Source organism: Xenopus tropicalis, chromosome 4, assembly GCF_000004195.4.
Source record: "Xenopus tropicalis strain Nigerian chromosome 4, UCB_Xtro_10.0, whole genome shotgun sequence".
Taxonomy (NCBI): Eukaryota; Metazoa; Chordata; class Amphibia; order Anura; family Pipidae; genus Xenopus; species Xenopus tropicalis.
This window is the reverse complement of record NC_030680.2, coordinates 23170090-23187340: the sequence shown is the minus strand read 5'-3', so window position 1 is coordinate 23187340 and position 17251 is coordinate 23170090. Positions and strand designations below refer to the sequence as shown.

The window sequence follows — 17251 nt, the reverse complement described above, 5'->3', positions numbered from 1 at the left end:
AGGGTTGGGTCTGGGCCAGTGGGGGCCACCGGGTATTTTCCTGGTGTCCCGGGCTCGCAAGTTTCCTCTTTCTGAGAGCAGTTACAGATCTATAACAGTACCACAAGATGGGGCTGTTGTATAAAACTTAAAATGGTCACAGGCTTGAACGTAGGGATTCCTACTCTGGGCACAGCAACCCTGGGCCTGAATTCTGTGTGCCCAGGCCCGGACTGCCAATCTGAGGGTTCTGGCAAATGCCAGAGGGGCTGCTGTAAGGTGCCATAGGCAGTCACTATTTATTGGGCTGGGGGGGCTGTTTGGGCCTCTGTGTACTGGAAATGCCGGGGCCTATTTTGAATCCCAGTCTGGACACAAGTGTGTGAATAATTTGCAAGAATTGTCAGTGGAAGTTAAAAGCTATTCCTTCTGATGCTAAATTACAACTATTTTTTACTCAGAATCTTTCGCATTGTTAGAAGTTAAGCCTGTTTTCTAAAAAAAAAAAAAAATCACTGACATATTCTGCAGTGCAGTACCAACAATCCAAATTACAGGTTGATAGGTACAAATGGTTAGTTTTATTAGGATATGTATGTGTGTGTGCTGGGGATCATATGGAGGATTTAACCAAATCCCATTCCCAAAACCTGTATATTATAATAAATAAAGTACCCCCTCCGAGTTCCATGACCTGTATAAAAGCACCCGGGTTTCTGTTTCATGCTTTTATATGGTCAAGGAACTCCTCAGTGACTTATAATATCCATATATTTTACAATAGGGGCTACTTTATTCATTATATAATACACAAAAGTCATTAATATCCTGTAAATTATATCCTTATATTCGGTGCTTAGTGATGTTATTCCTGTCACAGACTCACTGAAACTTGTGTATTATAATAAATAATGTACCCCCTATGTATAATGTACTGTTTCCCTGCTCTGGTAAAACTGATGTGTTTACTTCAACTATTAGTTTATATAAATAGGCTGCTGTGTAGCCATGGGGGCAGCCATTCAAGCACAGGATAGATAACAGATAAGCTGTGTAGAATCCCATTGTATACAACAGAGCTTATCTGTTATCTGCTGTGTAACCTGTGCCTTTTCTCCTTTGTCAGGTTGAATGTCTCCTTTAATATATTTTAGAATAGGGGCCAGTTAATAATATCTTAGCACCCAACCTGCAGACATCAGGATTGCAGGATTGACATCCCCGACCCACTGGCCAAATACAGCCCTAGATGTTACATGCTACATCTATGTTGCTTCTGATGGCATGTACCATGTTTCATGAATAATAGTAGCCAGTTGTATGGGGAAACAACCACCTCTGCCAAAATATCAAACTTGAAAAAAGGTACATGAGCATTAGTGATGTGTGGGCTGGCCTAATGCCAACGGAACCCACTGGTTGGGAAGCTTAGGCTGAAAAATGGGCAATCGCTTTGAAGCCACCATGAGAAGGGGGCAGGCAGAACTCCTGTCAGGGCCCAGTTGGAAAGGGGGGAGCTGCACTGCTGGTAAATGGGTGAGGATTGGGCAAATTGGGAAAGTTTGGGTGAACTGGGGGTGTGGCTGGGTGGATGTACGGATCCCTAAGCAATCCTGCTAGGCCAGACTGCTATCCAAGATGCTATAAAGCACTTTAGCCTCTAGCAAGCAAACATGGCAGCCAAGATGGAATGTAAATGTTTGTCATGATGTTTGACCCTCTTAGTGATTATGGGTCAGTATAAGCGGTCAGACTGGACACACCTGATGCAGGCCATCCCACATACACACAATGTCACATGAGGCCGTAGGGTTATGTGATGTTTATCTCATGCGTTACATGGACTATTCCACGTATAAAAAGACATCTACAGTTCTACTGCAGGAATTTCCAAAATATAATGCTGAAATCTGTTGCGATGGCCAGCCACTCCCAACGCATATATGGTAACCCATGGTCCCAAATGTAACAGCCCAAGCTCCCGAGAGGCTAACCCATATCCGAAAGTCCCCATTCTGTTTCATCCATTCCTGGAACCCAAATGTGGTCTGTGCACCTCTCCACATTTTGTACTCCTAAAAACCATCAACCAGTTTCTCTCGCCCCCATATTCAGCCCCTGTATGCAGGATTCTGAGTGAGACTGTTTATTTTATTTCTGGGCAGTAAGGACTAATTCCTTGTGCAAGGGAGGACACCAAGCACCAGTTTCAGGGTTGACCGCATACCCCCTCCATTCCCCGCAGATTTCATTTCAACTCATTGTGAAATCTCAGTAGGGATATGCTATAGCCTGTATTTCTGTATTTTCCCCCTAGTAGCATTTCATTGCATTGTGTCTTGTAGCGATCTAAAGCAAGGACAGCTCCTTTGGCCAGTGCTTATGTTCAAACAGACAAGGGATCAGCATTGTATAACCAATACCAAAAGTGATCAGTTCACAAAGGACAACTTTATGGTCTTCATGATTAAAATGGGCACCTTGATGCAATGCTCTTGCCATTTCCTCCCACCCTTGGGGCAATTCTCCTGCCACCCCTCCCTCCATTTTACTAAGGAAGAAGTCCTGTACCACTACACTTTCTTAATCTTCCTGACACTGCACTTTACCTTTTCTTGGAGTTGCTGTCCCCTAGATGATTAGTGAGTGCTTTATACATGCAAGCTCTAACTTACTCCACCATGTTCAACTCATCCTGTCTTATAAATCCCTATGTTCTCTTTCCTTCCCTTTATACTACATGTCCCTTCTATGCCACCTACTTTACTAATCCTGGTCACTGACTACTCTATGAATAACGTACCCCTTCTCTTACTTGCTCCTGGTATAAGGTGGTCCCTCAGCATCAACCAGGAGTGGACTGCCCTGGAAGTACAGATAAGGGAGTGAGGAGTTGGCTCAGAAAACTTTAACTAATGTTGGGGGTGACTGATGATGCAAAGGGTCTCAAGGCAAGAGCCCAAGCCATTATCCTGGCCAGGATAAAAACACACCAATTCCATCTTCATTCTTTAGAGAGGCCCTAGTGCTAGGGCAGGTTCAGTGAAGCTCAAATTATTTGGTGAGAGGTAGGAATAGTCCAGCTGAGAAATTTGGGGTTCCACCAAGGAGTAAGGAGAGGTTAGCAGCCAACCAGCAGGGACCCAATACAAAGATATCAGGAGCAAGGTGAAACAGATGTGTCAGAGTATCAGAGGGTCTCCTGGGGGAGTGTAGGATGGGTGCTATCAGTCCTTGTTTAATCTTAGGTCAATAACATTTAGCACTATCTATATGAATAGACTGTGAGAATGGAACCCAGATGTAAGGTTCTCTTGTGGGTTGTTGGCAGTAACCCTTTGTGTGTGCCTTGACTTGCACCAGACACCAGTTCAGCCAAAAGTGCCCCTGAGTAAGAGGAGAATCTCACGAGAGTGGATGGAATAGGAAGTCCTGTATGGTTATAATGCGGAGGACTGGGTGAACAACTGAAAGAACTGGTAATGCTGGGAAATGATCCCTGCCTCTATCGACATGGCCTGAATGGACCTCTGGTTTATTCATCGCCAAGTATTCATCCAAAGCGCAGAAATGCAAAGAACTCATACCCCCTAGCAGCAACCCCATTACACGCCAAGTGGCCCTTTCTCATGCCTTATTCAGCACAAAACGTGCAAATTTCCCCCAGGGTCCAGAACTTCAAACTGCTATCAGAATGTGGGTTAAAACCAAAAGTAATTTGTAAGCAGGGTGCACACAGCCCACATTCCGTTAAATTAAAGGCTAACTGCTCTTTCACTTCCACTTTGATTCCCTAGACAAAAACGACAATAGAGAAATACTGAAGGAATCACAGAAATAGGCAAAGGCACCACAAGGCTGGGTAAAACATTGGCCCCTAAGCAAACAGGGAAACTGAGGAGACAATCAGGGAACCCAAATGTGTACAACTTGCTCTATCAGCTTTATATATTATTGTTCTATTCAGACAGAAACCCCTCTGCAATGGATACACATCTTGCATTGTACTCAGCTTGGAAGATATTTCTTTCCGAATCTGTGTGCACCCCTAGGGGGTCATTAAATAGGACAGGTCCCAGCAAGACCTCGGAATCCGTGAGAAAGGCTCCACCTTCGCCAAGAAAGGCAGGGGATGGCGCAGTAAGAAGCCTCCCAAAATGGATCTCTTACCCATAAAGCAAATGCCTGAAACTCATTGTTCAAACAAACACAAAACATATTTTTTTTTTGTCAAAATGTGTATTTTATTGACGGAGTCACTGCCCTCAATATTACAAGAATTGCACTAGAAGGAAGAAGGCACTTGTGAGTGAGGTAAGGAAGCAAGCGCACCCACTTAAATACTCCCCCTGAGATAAAATGTTCCAAACTCAAATCATATTTAATACCAATAAAAGACAGAAAGGGCTTGCTTGTTATTTGCAGCAGAGTTACAAAATAAACATGGGTCCTTGAGGATAGGTGTAATAACAATGTTATTATCAGCTCTCGCCCAACCCTAACCAAAGCACACATTGCAGCTGGCCCTTAGGAAAGAGGAAAGGCAGCTTTGGCTATGACCCCACCAGCAGAGGAAATTAAGGAGCAGAGATGCGACTAACCCCGGAAGTTCTACATTAAGGCAAATTGTACTTATTGAAAAGTGTTAAATGAGCGTGTGCAATCCCAATGCATACGCCCCATAAAATGCACATTCACCTATACAAAATTTAAAAATAAACTATCAATTTATCTACAAAGACCTCCACCTCTGCTCGGCTGCATGGAACAAGGCAGAGTGCGCAAAGGGAAGTGTGGCGGCATTTAGGAAGCTCAATGACCCGTAGTTAATGTTGGCCTAGTCTGGTCGTCTTAGTAGGTGGAAGGCAAAATCAGTCATCTTGCAGAGCAACACATCATGGGCTGAGAAAGTCGTCCTTCCGATATCCTTTCTGTAAGAGAGAATGGCACCACGTGAGATGTGAAACTTGCACCATGGAGGCAATACCACTTACTAAAGATATATTATGATTATAGTAACATTATAGTAGCAGGGGTTGTACAAAGGGCCAAAGCTAATCACATGTATATGCTGCAAAGGACAGATTTACAGCGAAATAGTACTAGTGATGTGCGGCCTCCATGGGTTGGGCAGGTTCAGGCCAAAAAATAGGGCCACCACTGGAGGTGTGTATTGTCTGTGCCCAGCCACAATACACAAATACACATTTTATTTGTAAACTAAGTTAATAGCACAGTGTCTCTGGAGCCTGATCCTTCCTGACAACATCTCCATCAGCTAATAGGGTGTGTTTGGATCTTCAAGTCTTTTCTGAAGGGGTTAAGGTGGGTGCTAGTTGGAAAATTTCCCACCCTCACATGACTAAGCTGTACTATTTTGTGTCAACAAAAATAATCTTCCTCCAGTAGGTGGCACTCATGTTGCATCACAGAATTTGCACTACTTGGAGCGTTCATTATTTACAAAGATCATTAAAACAAACACTTTGGCTCATATCCATCAACTGCATTGCTGATACCAGGCCAGTCCAGCTGCAGGGCTGCTTTAAACAGTTGTAGTCTGCTGCATGGATCTGTGAAGATTAATAACCATGCAGCATGTGGATGCCATATGCGTCTGCCTCTGAGAGCACTATGCTTTTTACAGTACCTAGGCTAATGCACTTAGGAGAGTAGGTTTTGGATAAGGAACCTGCAACATAAGCCCTAAGCGCCTCTGAATGAAAGAGAAAATGTGTTAAAATGTTATAGCCCCCTGCAACAACTACAACAGCAAACAGACTTACCGACTTGTATTCCCGGTGCAACTTGCTGTACTGCCACATATTGGTGAGGAGGCTGCAGGCTGCCCGAGCGGCCTTTTCACCATCAGCACTGTAGAGAGAAGAAATTTTACATATCATGTAAAAGCAATAATACTTAAAGAAGCCATATTGACACTCCCACCACATCCAGTGAGCATACGCAGATCCTGCAGCCCCCCAGTCCCTTGCCATACCTGTCTTTCATCTTCTTGATATACATCAGCTTGATGAGCCCATTGAAGTAGACAATATCTCGGGCTGCGAGGGGCCCTGCCACAGTAAGGTTATTGAGGATAGCGATGATATTCACAAGCACATCAGCTGGCGGGCATTTTTCTGATGAATCTGATGGGAGTTTCTCCAGAAGGTGGCTCACTAGTTTGGTGGCTGAGAAAACAAAGCAAAGGAAAAACAATGAGAAGGAACCTTGAGTAGAGTCAGTAAAGTGCATAAAATAAAAGAAATGCATCTTAATAAATATGATCAGAGAGTGTAAGATTTAAAATGTATCCAGCCTGTGGTGTCACCACCAGAATTCAGTATATGAACTACTGGAGAGCCACACATTGGGCATCTCTTCTATATACATGGAATTGTTGGTCATGGAAGCCTCAGTGCAAGGGACTACGCACTGGTCTTACGGCCACTATGAAGAACGCACTGGGCACCTACACATTTCATCCTTGTTCTTGGCGTGTCTTGACAAGTTGCGGATCAAGCCGGTGAGAGAGCGCAGTTGGTTGTGATCTGCTGTCCGCAAACGATCTAGAACTGGATTCAAAATACGCTCTTGTTCCAGTGCCACCTGACTTAGAACGGATGCCCACTGTGAGGAAACAAATGAAACTGAATGAATATTTTCCCTCGGCGGGCTGAGCACTATTGCCATTAGGGCAGGGGGCACACTGAGACGAGCCCAAACCTGGCTTTGTAGCCTGTTATTCTTGTTCCCCCATTGGGGGTGACATTGGCTTAAACCTGCTTAAATACTAAAAAAAACCCTTGTAGAACACCCCATGTGTGCCATGGAGCTGAAAGTATGTGGCTAATTAACACACCCTGTTGTAAAGCTGCAGAGATACAACAGAAGATGCTGGTTTAAAGGTACAGGGTAGTTCTGTTCAACATCACCCATTTATACTGCTTAATCCTAGTGAATACCATATTCTGCAGCAATAATGACCCTTCAGCTGACTTTGTTTTTATATTGTACAAACTCTTTACCCGGCGGTCCCCAGCGGTGATGTTCTGTAGGGCTCCAGCTGCTGCCTCTGTGGTGTATTTGTTCAATTCACAGTGCTGCAGTAACCGGTTGTACAGATTAACTATCTGTGGGTGCCATAGTAACTCCATCCCCTTCGGATCCCGGGAGATCTCTGTGAAGGTGGCAATGTCTGCACCCTGCTGCTGCTGTTGTGAAATGAAACCAGAAACGTATTAATGGAACAGGAATGGTGCCAAATAGGACACTAGAACCTTCATATCATATCAGCAGAGGAACCTTCTAGACAGCTTCAGGTACATGATATGATGGGATCTGACTGACAAATTTATTCTACTGTCATTGGATCCAAATTATTGCTGCCCCACCATTTACCTCTTTAAGTTTGCGGCTTTGGGGAGTGAAACATCCCACTGTATCACCCGCAGTGATGCGCCCTCTCTGGCCGCCCTCCAATCTCTGCAAGTTGGAAGGTGGCATCTCATCGTACAGGCGGTAGGACAGGTTCCTCAGCACGCACACAGCATTCTCCACACTCTGCAGAGAAAGGGAAGGAAGTCAGGCTCCAGATATAGTGTTATATATCTTAGGTAAAAATAATGCATTTCTCCCACTAGTGTTCCTCTAAATGTCATAATGGGACTAAAGCTTTTATCATGTCTCCCCACACTTAGCGCCACTCACCTTGTCTTCAGACTTTCCAGACTGCAAAGCATTGTTTGTGTAGGAGACCAGGGCGTCCAGCAGACCAGAACACTCGCGCATTTTCTGACGCGTCTCTGGGCTTGCAGAGCTCAAGTTCCTGAAGATAAAATAGCCATAAAATAGTCATCAATGACCCCCTGGTACGAAATCTCATCACTTTTAACCAACATGGAAGCTGCAACTTAGCCACTGTAAATGGAAGTTTAGTTTGTGCATTCACATCTCACAGGAACTCCCACACCTCTGTCTGTTACCTGCTCTAGTGCTGAGGAAGGAATGGCACCCACCATCCAAATACATAAGAAAACAGAACTGAAAAAAAAGGACAAACCCAGTCTGCCTTGACACAAAGCACAAGGTCTAATCCCTATTGTCCAGTTCTTCTGTGTGCCAGGTTTTCCTTTCCATTGGAGTTGATTATGCATTTAGAACAGTAGAACCAATGTATAGCCCATGGCTGCCCTGTTTAGGGGATCCAGTCCTGTCCATAGCTAGAGGTGCTGTAGTAGTGTTAAGTAAACCTGATGCAGAAAGATCATTTAAAACAATGTCATACCTGAGGAAACCAGTAGCGTTGTAGAATATTTCTGCTTCCGAAACATTCTGCTGGATAACAGCGGAGCCAGCGGTTCCCGAGAGCGGAGACAGTACCTTCTGTGTGAGTGGGCTTAAGGTGTCCCTTGCCAGCCTTGCCTTCAGGTTATCACTCGATGACAGGTTCCACAAGATGCCTGTAAAGGAGAAAGTGTGAGAGTGTGAGGCCTGAGTCAGGGTGTACATTTCCAGGAAATATCAGAGGAGGTTCTCCAATCCACACACAGGAAGCTAGACCCAAAACTTTTAGAACTGTCATCAACCAAACAAGTGGGAGACATTGGCAGACCTACTATTTCTGTCCTGGCATTGAGTGCAATCCAACAGGATTGGCCAAAACTGCCTTTATGATGCCACCTCTGGCAACTGGCTGAAAAAGGCGATTTGTACAAAGGAGCACATTAAGCAGCTAAGCCAGTGCCACTATACATTTATTGTTCTCTTAGATCAAAAAAGTAACTGCACACTTCAGTAATAAAAAGTTTAAATATCATGTAACAAGTAGATTCACAAGCCCAATGTGTTTCGACCCATATAGGGTTTTCATCAGGAGCAACCCCCCCCCTTTTTTTTTTTTCTTACTTTTTTTGCCCCTGTTGAAGACCCTATATGGGTCAAAACGTGTTGGGCTTGTTTATTTACTTGTTACATGATATTTTTGTCTAATAAATGTATTATTCTTTCACTTTTTATTACTGGAGTGTGCGGTTACTTTTTTGATCTACTTGAATATTCTTGGCGTAACTAAATGGGTTAACTCCATGAACCTGCACCTCCCAAATTTGGATTGGGTGTGCTCTCTTACACATTATTTTACGTTTATTGTTTTCTTTCTGAGCAAATAAGATGATTGGGTTGAGGAGGAGGGAGAATACCTGTTACATTCTTTCTAAGTTCATCATCGTGCTCTTCCAAAGCGGTCAACAATTCATAAATGCCGTTCTCCTCCACCAGCGCTATTTTGTTCTCAGGGTTGTCATAGATGAGGTTACGCATGGCGCCTGTGGCATGGCGCTGAACTTCCTGGTTATCACAGTTGAACAGCTTTACCAATTTCGGGATGGCCTGCAGGCTGCGTGCCTTTAAGGTGCAAAAGAAGAATACTCATTTAATGGTCACTATTAGGGGCAGTGCTTTTGTTTTCAGATATGTGACCACCCTTTAGTACAGAGAGTTTAATTGTGGGTCTCACCTGCTTCTTGGCCTCATTGTCACTGTAGCATCGATGCTGTATATATGCAGCCCCCAGAACCTGCAGGTTTGGATCAGGAGCCATTAAATTCTTCACAGCCATCGGCATGTCCATATCATCAAATCTGATCGAAAGAGAAACATACATTGATTAGTGATATCCTTACAGGCTGGAGGGAGTCAATGTCAAGGGAAGTGCTTAGACAGAAGTTGTACCAATATACAGTATAACCCAGTCAGTTCTGTCAGTTGTACCTTGCCTGGGGGCTAGGGGGCAGTACAAGGCTCTGATGGCTGTACTATTGTTTCTATTTGTTCCCTATTTTAGTGTCAGTGGAGACCTGAAACCCTTAGCGCACGGGCTGGAGGGGAACAAACCAAAACAATGGCTATAAAAGATATGAACATACAATGTCAGTTTTAGAGTAGGGATGACAGGGCTCTGACTTTGGCCCATTGGAGGAAAAGATGTAATCAATACAAAGACATATATTGTGAAACAATAGTTATTTTCAGCATAAACATCATTGATGTTAATAAAATGTTGACAAAAATGTAACAATTGTGTACGTAATCTCAAAATGCAAAGCTACATGGCCACCATGCTCGGCTCTATCAATTCTGTTACCTCTCTCTTTCTAGGGGTAATCGCTCCAGTAAACAGGAGCATACACACTGGAAGCCAGAAGAAAATCAGTTTACACTGTGTGTGGTTTGGGGATCAGTAAGTTGACCAAGCTGGGGGTATTAAAAAACCTGGAAGGAGTGCAGCTGGCCCTCACTAGCCCCATATCACGCTTTAAGCCTGAATTGTTCAGCTACAAAACCCCCTTGAGTTTTTCCCCTTATTAATCCCATCCACTTACCCACTGGTGAAAGAGTGCTGGCTCATCAGGCTTTTGTTCCCATCAAACATATCAATGCCTCTAATTTCCTGCACTTGGTTGCCGGACTCGGCGAGGCTTCGCACTGATGGTGCCCTAGAATTGTGTTCAATCATGTTTGTGACATAGGAGGAGCCAATGCCGCCTGAGGACTGCTGCATCTGTTGCATCTGCTGAATTTGTTGCATCTGTTGCATTTGCTGTTGGGAGCCTGTATTAATAGTGCCATAGGGAACAGATCCCACTCGGGTACGGTTGGTGCTCTGGAAGCGCTGCAGGGTGCGCATTGCAGGGGCACGGATAGTTCGAGTTTGTGCCACCTCTGCCCTTTCTACCCAAGAAGTGCCTCCGACATCTTGCCCAATGTTGCCTGACAGAGACCTCTGGAGCATTGGTCCAGCACTGGAAGTAGAAATCTGGCGCCCATAAACCGATGCCTGAGAGGCTGTTCCGGGATTGTAGCGCTCTTCTCCATCTCCAATTCGCAGGGAGCGCAGAGACATCGTATCGTAATCGCGTCGGGCTGGGTACACTTTTTCATGGAAGGAGGTTGGTCGGGTAGTGGCGTAACTACGTTGCTGAGAAGCAACACTGATCCGCTGGGTGCCCCCAACGTCCACTGCAGAACGAGATGAGTAGCCTGAGCGCATTCCTCCCCCAGTTGAATATCCTGAAGTGCGAACAGCCTGCAAATAAAGAAATAAATACATAAATAAGGCGAAGATCTCCTAACTTGATGCAATTATTCTTCCCTTTGATTCGGCTATCTGAGACAGCACAGCCAACAAGCTATCCTAGCCTCCCACCCTTACCTCAAGTGTCAACCAGAACAAGTAACTAGAGGCAGCATCCCAAGGTCCAGTACTAACCCCCCCCACCCCATGCCATACGTTCCCTCATTTCCCTTCATCACTTGATACTTACAGACATCCTTGGCTCGCTGCTAAGGACCTGTGAGCGGGAACTGTAAGATGCTGACCCAGTTCCATACTGTGTTCTGGGCAAAAAGACATCTGCAAGAAAACAAACAAACTTTCTTCAAATAACAACAAAAATATAGGATATGCACCCCCAATCTATGGCTGAGAGCACACACAGCAACTTGGGGTGTTATGGTCCCCACAGCTTTTCTATATTCACAATGTGGCAGCAAAATGTTACAAATCTCTCCACATAACACTAAAGGAAAGGCCCAAAGTGCTACAAACCATAAGCCTGATACAGTGACAATGAAAGACCAGTAGAAGAACCCAAAAGAAAGCAAAGGTTCTGTGCATTGCTGTGGCCATAGAAGACACACTGGGCCTCACTCACGTATCTCCCTGACCGAGCCAGGGAACTAAGGTTTTGCAGCTCATACCACCCCAGTGTGAATGGATAACTGGGTGCATAACGGTGACGGTGCCCTTGTGTTCATTGCTGAAATATATAAATATTAAAGAAAATATTCTTGCAGCATTCCCCTGCGTGGCTTGTATTCTGGGAAAAGCTGGAAGGAATTTATGGGCTCTGGCTATTATTTTCATTTCTGCTAATCAATTACAATATATATCAGATTACAGGATAAAGGAAAGGGTTTGGCCTTTATTATTCAGTACTGAATGTATGAAGCCAAATGCTTAGAAAGATGCATGTATTTAATAGGTATGTAGTAGTCGCAGCTGATTAAACAACACCTTTTCCATAAGTGACCTAACTTCTAGCTAAAGGCAGAAACCCCCGGGAATCCCTCTCCAATTTGCAGCCACATAGGAATGTTTTTCCCCTGCTGGGGCAGTCAGACCCGTTACGGGATCATCTCTGACAACCTCATATTTTCATTCTTGGAAGAAGACATTCAACCATTTCTTGAATTTATGTCCAAATTTCACTGAACAGTTTCCCAACTTAACCACATTAAGGGCTACAATGACCTGCACATTTTAAAATCCCAAATGTATAACTTTGTATTTATTAAGACTAAATCTCCGATGCCGCTTAGTTACAGGTGATCATCACCGCCCAACTTCCTACATGATAAACAGCAAGTCAGCATATTTAGCATGACCTGTCCTTCATAAAGTCATGCTGATTATTACTTATAATGCTTTTAATTATTATTACTTAAAATCCTCAATGTGATCTCTTATCAAACCATCAAACAACATGCCCACACAGATGTCACACTTACAGGTCTATAACTGCCAGGGTGAGACAGTAATCCCTCTTTAACCATAATAATCAGCTTTCCCCCAACCCATTAGTACTGTCCCAGAGAGAAGGAGTGTGAGAAACTGTGGCCTAGATAAAATTGCAATAAGCTCCCATGGGTGTAATCCAAGTGAAATAATACAAACAACGTAACTTAATTCATTCACTACATAACCTGAAACAATTAATTTACAGTCAAGTGGATGTATGTATAACTTTATTTATAACGTGCAACAAGATGCTGTACAATGCTGTTACAGAGTATAACAGTGCACACAGGGAGGACACGTATTATAATAAATACAAATCAGTAAGTAAAAAATACACAGATTAAGTAAATCATGGGCATGGCATAAAAAGTCCTGCTTACAAAAATGGAAATGTTGGAAGGTATGTATTTGCTAATACAGTCACCCCAGATGTTTAAAATTCTCCTCCAACCATCTAGCCATACACCCCCACAAAACAGCTACATCACGTTCACCGAAGTACATCCCACAGGAGCTGAGCTTGTAGCAGACAGAAAAACAAGCATAGTTCTTTAACACCCCAAATTCCTCCTTCCTATACCAATCCCTTAGCTGTGCATTTGCCTACCTATGCTCCAGCAGCCTCCCCAATGTGGCCCATATCTCCCTAGCACCTCTCTAATAACTGTATCCTCCGTCATACTATGGCCTGCCTAATACTCTTACCTCGGCAACAAAAGCAAATGGCACACAGAGCTACGAACTAGGGAACAAGCCCTTTAAAAAAGTTATTGCGGAAGTGAAATTTTAAAGGGCTTGTTCCCTAGTTCGTAGCTCTGTGTGCCATTTGCTTTTGTTGCCAAGTTGGTTTTGGGAGGGTGCCGATCCCTCCAGCAGTGTGCACCGGGCGTTCATCATTTTGGAGAGCCAGGGTGTGCGGAAAGGGTCTCTGTTGTAATACTCTTACCTCAACACAACAAACACAACAAATCTGCTGTGGTGAATTTGATGTAGATTGCTCCACTAACCCAATGTCCCTAACAAATCTGTCTTCCTAATTTCACCTCAAATGCCCCATTTCTATACCTTGCACTTTACTAGCCCCTGTCAGTCCCTGCTCAGCAAGCAGCCACCCCTACCCCAGGTATGTAGCTCCCCATAATGTTACAAGCTGTTCTTCTACATTGAAAGAGCAACCCTCCCCTTGCACCTCTCACTACAGGATTCTCCATGTTGCAGCTTTTGCAATGAAGCAGAAATACACTGAGTGACATCAACAAGCCGACACATACTCATCCTGGAACCATATGCTCACCTTGTATAACCCCTTTTGTGTTTAAACACCTTTTCGTTTTTAAAGCCTTCTTAGCATTCCTATTCACATAGTCACTGTGCAGTCTCTAATCTAAAGGGTCAGTGTACCCCGCTTTGTGCAACATGAGTGCAATGAACAGGGCAGAACACACTTCAAATGGAATAAAAAAAATTATGTTTTATTTCTTGAGCTAAACAGGGCTAACAGGGAACATGAAGCTCCTCTATGTTTGGTTTTTGTGAGGTAGATAATAAGATTATCACCATACAACCTGCCCCTTCTCTTGTGTAAATTAGTATAGAAATGTTTGTCATCCTGCACAAAGTATGAAATCTTATGCTGACTGATAAATGTCACAACACCACAAGCTATTGCAGTGCTGGGTACCTTTGTATTGTGGCTTCACACTGTGTGACCTCGGAATGCAGTGGAATAGGATTCCTACTTACAGAGGAGTTTGAGAGTGAAGGTGCATTCACCTTGCAGATGTGTTCCTTACTCACAGAATAATAAATATGCAATTATACTGTAAAGGTTATGGCCGGACTGCGGCCGGCTACTCAATCCAATTATGTAGCCTTCGTTAAGCAGGTCGGACTGGAAATCTTTGGATTCTGGCAAATGCCAGAGGGGTTGCTGTGGGATCCCACAACAGTCACTATTTATTGGGCCGGTGGGGGCTATTTGGACTTCTGTGTACTTAAAATGCCAGGGCCTACTTTGAATTCCAGTCCAGGCCAATTTTCACAGTGCTCCAGGCAAAAAAAAATTAGATTGTAAGCCTTGTGGGGTAGGGGAGCAGTGTACCAGGAATAGACAACCATTATATTTCCAAACTACAACACCCTGGATTCCTCCAATAGCTCATTCTAAAGTTTTAAGGTTATAGCATGGCATAAGCTAGCAACATTGTATTAGAATAAATAAAATATGAATAATATATTAGTATTGTGCAACTCTATGGAAAAACAGAGCCTTTATAAATAAGTAATAATGTGTAAAGAAACATAGAAGCCCTATGAATCTGGAAGCCGGCCCGAATCCCAGAGAAGAGCAATGACTGTTCCATGGAAATGCTGGCAATAACAAGCTGCAAGCCTGCACAGCCCTGTAGGGTGCTGATCTGCAGTAGCAATGAAAGCACCTAGCAAGTAAATAATAAAGATACAGGTTATTGCATGAGTTGATCTGTGTGCAGCAGTAGAGATGGCTAGGAGCAAGAATGCTCAAAGTTTCTGTACAACTGTAATTTTTTTCAAGGTTAGGTTACCCATAGCCACCCGCTTGATTCTTGCCACAGCAGTCTTGCCATGGGTTACTAGACCTGTAATAATAAACTCTGCACCTTTGCAAACTTAGCTCCCTAAGTAGATGATGCAAACTAATGTCCCCAAGACATGGGCTTACCCCAAAGTCCCATAGAGAATAAAAAGAACAGCAGTGCCAATGCTGCTTTGGTTCAGTGCAACATGTGGCACATTATCAGAATGATCTGCAAATGGCCGTGGGTCTCTCGTTGTTTTGATAACCCACGATCAGACGTATCTTAAGGGTTGATATAAAACCCACCTAAAAACAATGCTTGTTTTGTCCCAAGTTGATGGGAATGTTCGATGTGAGCACATGATGGTTCTGCCCAGCATCAAGCTTGCACCTTATTAATCACTGCCACAGCCTTGCCTTCCCAGCTCTGTGCATTCTGATATGACAACCCATGTGAAGGAATTAACACATAATCTCTAATTATAAGCATTTTGCTTGCAATGTCAAGCCGTGCCCACAATAACATCTGATTGCAGAGAGTCTGAGGTCAGCGCTTGGAGCAAAGCCAGCGGCCGAATGCTGCTAAACTCTCCCTGAGATGCTCAGTCTTACACTGCATAGGCCCTGAGACAGTACAGGCTTTAGGAATATCCCAGCATTTTAACACTTACATGCAAAATCATTTTAAAGGGATCATCTGTCAAATGACTGCCCCCACCCTTGCCCTTCAGGAATGCAGCCTGACACTCCTGTCATAACTATTTTACCCCTGCAGCGCTGCCTCTCAGAATTGCTGCTTACCCTTTCCTATTCCCACTATTCCTGCTGTTCTGGCTGACCAGACAATGCTTATACAGTAAGTACAATTTTTTAAAAACCTGTATTAACAGGGATTTAAAGAGGCACTTCTGATAACAGACCCGCTGTAGCCCTGTTGGATGTCACATAGAGAGGATTAAGAAGAACCATCCCAGACTTTCCTGGTTTAAGGGTCCAAGCCCCATTGTCCTCACTGATACATCTGTCTTAAGCAGAGACTTAAGCTACTTTGATAGGTTTCTTAGATTATCTAGAATTTGCATTTTAAGATCCTAACGTTATCCTTCCACTAGTAACGACATACAGATATTAGATCTGGATCATAATCTCACTAACGGCTCAGGTAGACTCAGGTTCTGTATAATTATGGACTTATTTTGGACAGGAAATAAAATACATCCTTTTGTGGACATGAGAGTTGTTGAAAACAACTAATACGCTCATCTGTGTACATTCCCCAATACACACATAAAGACATGCTATTCTGGCTCAGTTTCTCCAGCTCAGAACAAAAGGAATTGAGGCCCCTGAGCTCTTTCATTTCCCAGACCTGTGACCTAATGATTTCTATTAACAAGAAAATAGCCTCTAATTTTGGGATCTCTTTACCTTTTCTTATTTTCCCAGGCTTTAAAGCAATAATTTGTAAATAAGAAAAAGGGCCGCAGAGTCTGATCATTCATGCCTATTCTACTGCCACAGGAATCCTATGACTGTACGGACTTTCCAATATAGGGCCCCTGGCACTGGGCCCCTAGGGAGGGAACACTGGCAGACAAAATGACACTCTTCCTGATACTAGTGAATTACAAATGTCCTACTTGACAAAACACCCCATGTGCCAGGGGGTCTAAAGCTTATCTAGAATTATTTCAAATTATTAAAGCTGCAGGTTCTACAGATACCCTCCTGTCAGCATAGCAGGATCAAACAGTGGGTCAGTCACTATGTTGGACTGCAATTATCATTATTAAAGATCTCAAATATATTCAATGGGGTCATGAATTACTGAGTGATGGTAAAAATGCTATTGGCTGTAAAAAGTCTTGTGAAAAATATGTGAAGCCCCTTAACATTTGGTATTGCAGGTGAAAATGACCAGCACCCTCAGTTTTCTCCCCACACAGGGCCCAGTACTTGAGCTTTCTTTAATGTGATTTCTGCTCTTCTGCAGGGCCCAGTATGTAAGAAAAAGTTTATGTTTTCTTCTAAAATGAAATTTAACTTCCAACTACTCAGCCATGGCATACATGTTCATACCTTGTAGTGCCCTTAGGCCTCTTAATGTTTACTCCAAATCACAGTAATTAAAATAA

At 43.5% G+C, this 17251-nt stretch overlaps 1 protein-coding gene across 1 annotated transcript in view; it reads right to left on the bottom strand.

Moving 5' to 3' along the window:
- Positions 1 to 4198: 4198 nt before the first annotated feature.
- Positions 4199 to 17251, bottom strand: part of pkp3 (plakophilin 3) — a 45599-nt gene continuing 32546 nt past the window's right edge. Inside the window, exons 3-14 of the mRNA XM_004913399.4 lie at positions 11304 to 11392; positions 10362 to 11065; positions 9497 to 9620; positions 9180 to 9384; positions 8267 to 8441; positions 7690 to 7807; positions 7381 to 7542; positions 7008 to 7193; positions 6456 to 6609; positions 5978 to 6170; positions 5766 to 5853; positions 4199 to 4910 (exon numbers count right to left, since the gene is read on the bottom strand). Of these exons, the coding sequence (XP_004913456.1) occupies positions 4875 to 4910; positions 5766 to 5853; positions 5978 to 6170; positions 6456 to 6609; positions 7008 to 7193; positions 7381 to 7542; positions 7690 to 7807; positions 8267 to 8441; positions 9180 to 9384; positions 9497 to 9620; positions 10362 to 11065; positions 11304 to 11392 (2234 nt within the window). The 3' untranslated portion in view covers positions 4199 to 4874. The remainder of the gene's footprint in view (positions 4911 to 5765; positions 5854 to 5977; positions 6171 to 6455; positions 6610 to 7007; positions 7194 to 7380; positions 7543 to 7689; positions 7808 to 8266; positions 8442 to 9179; positions 9385 to 9496; positions 9621 to 10361; positions 11066 to 11303; positions 11393 to 17251) is intronic.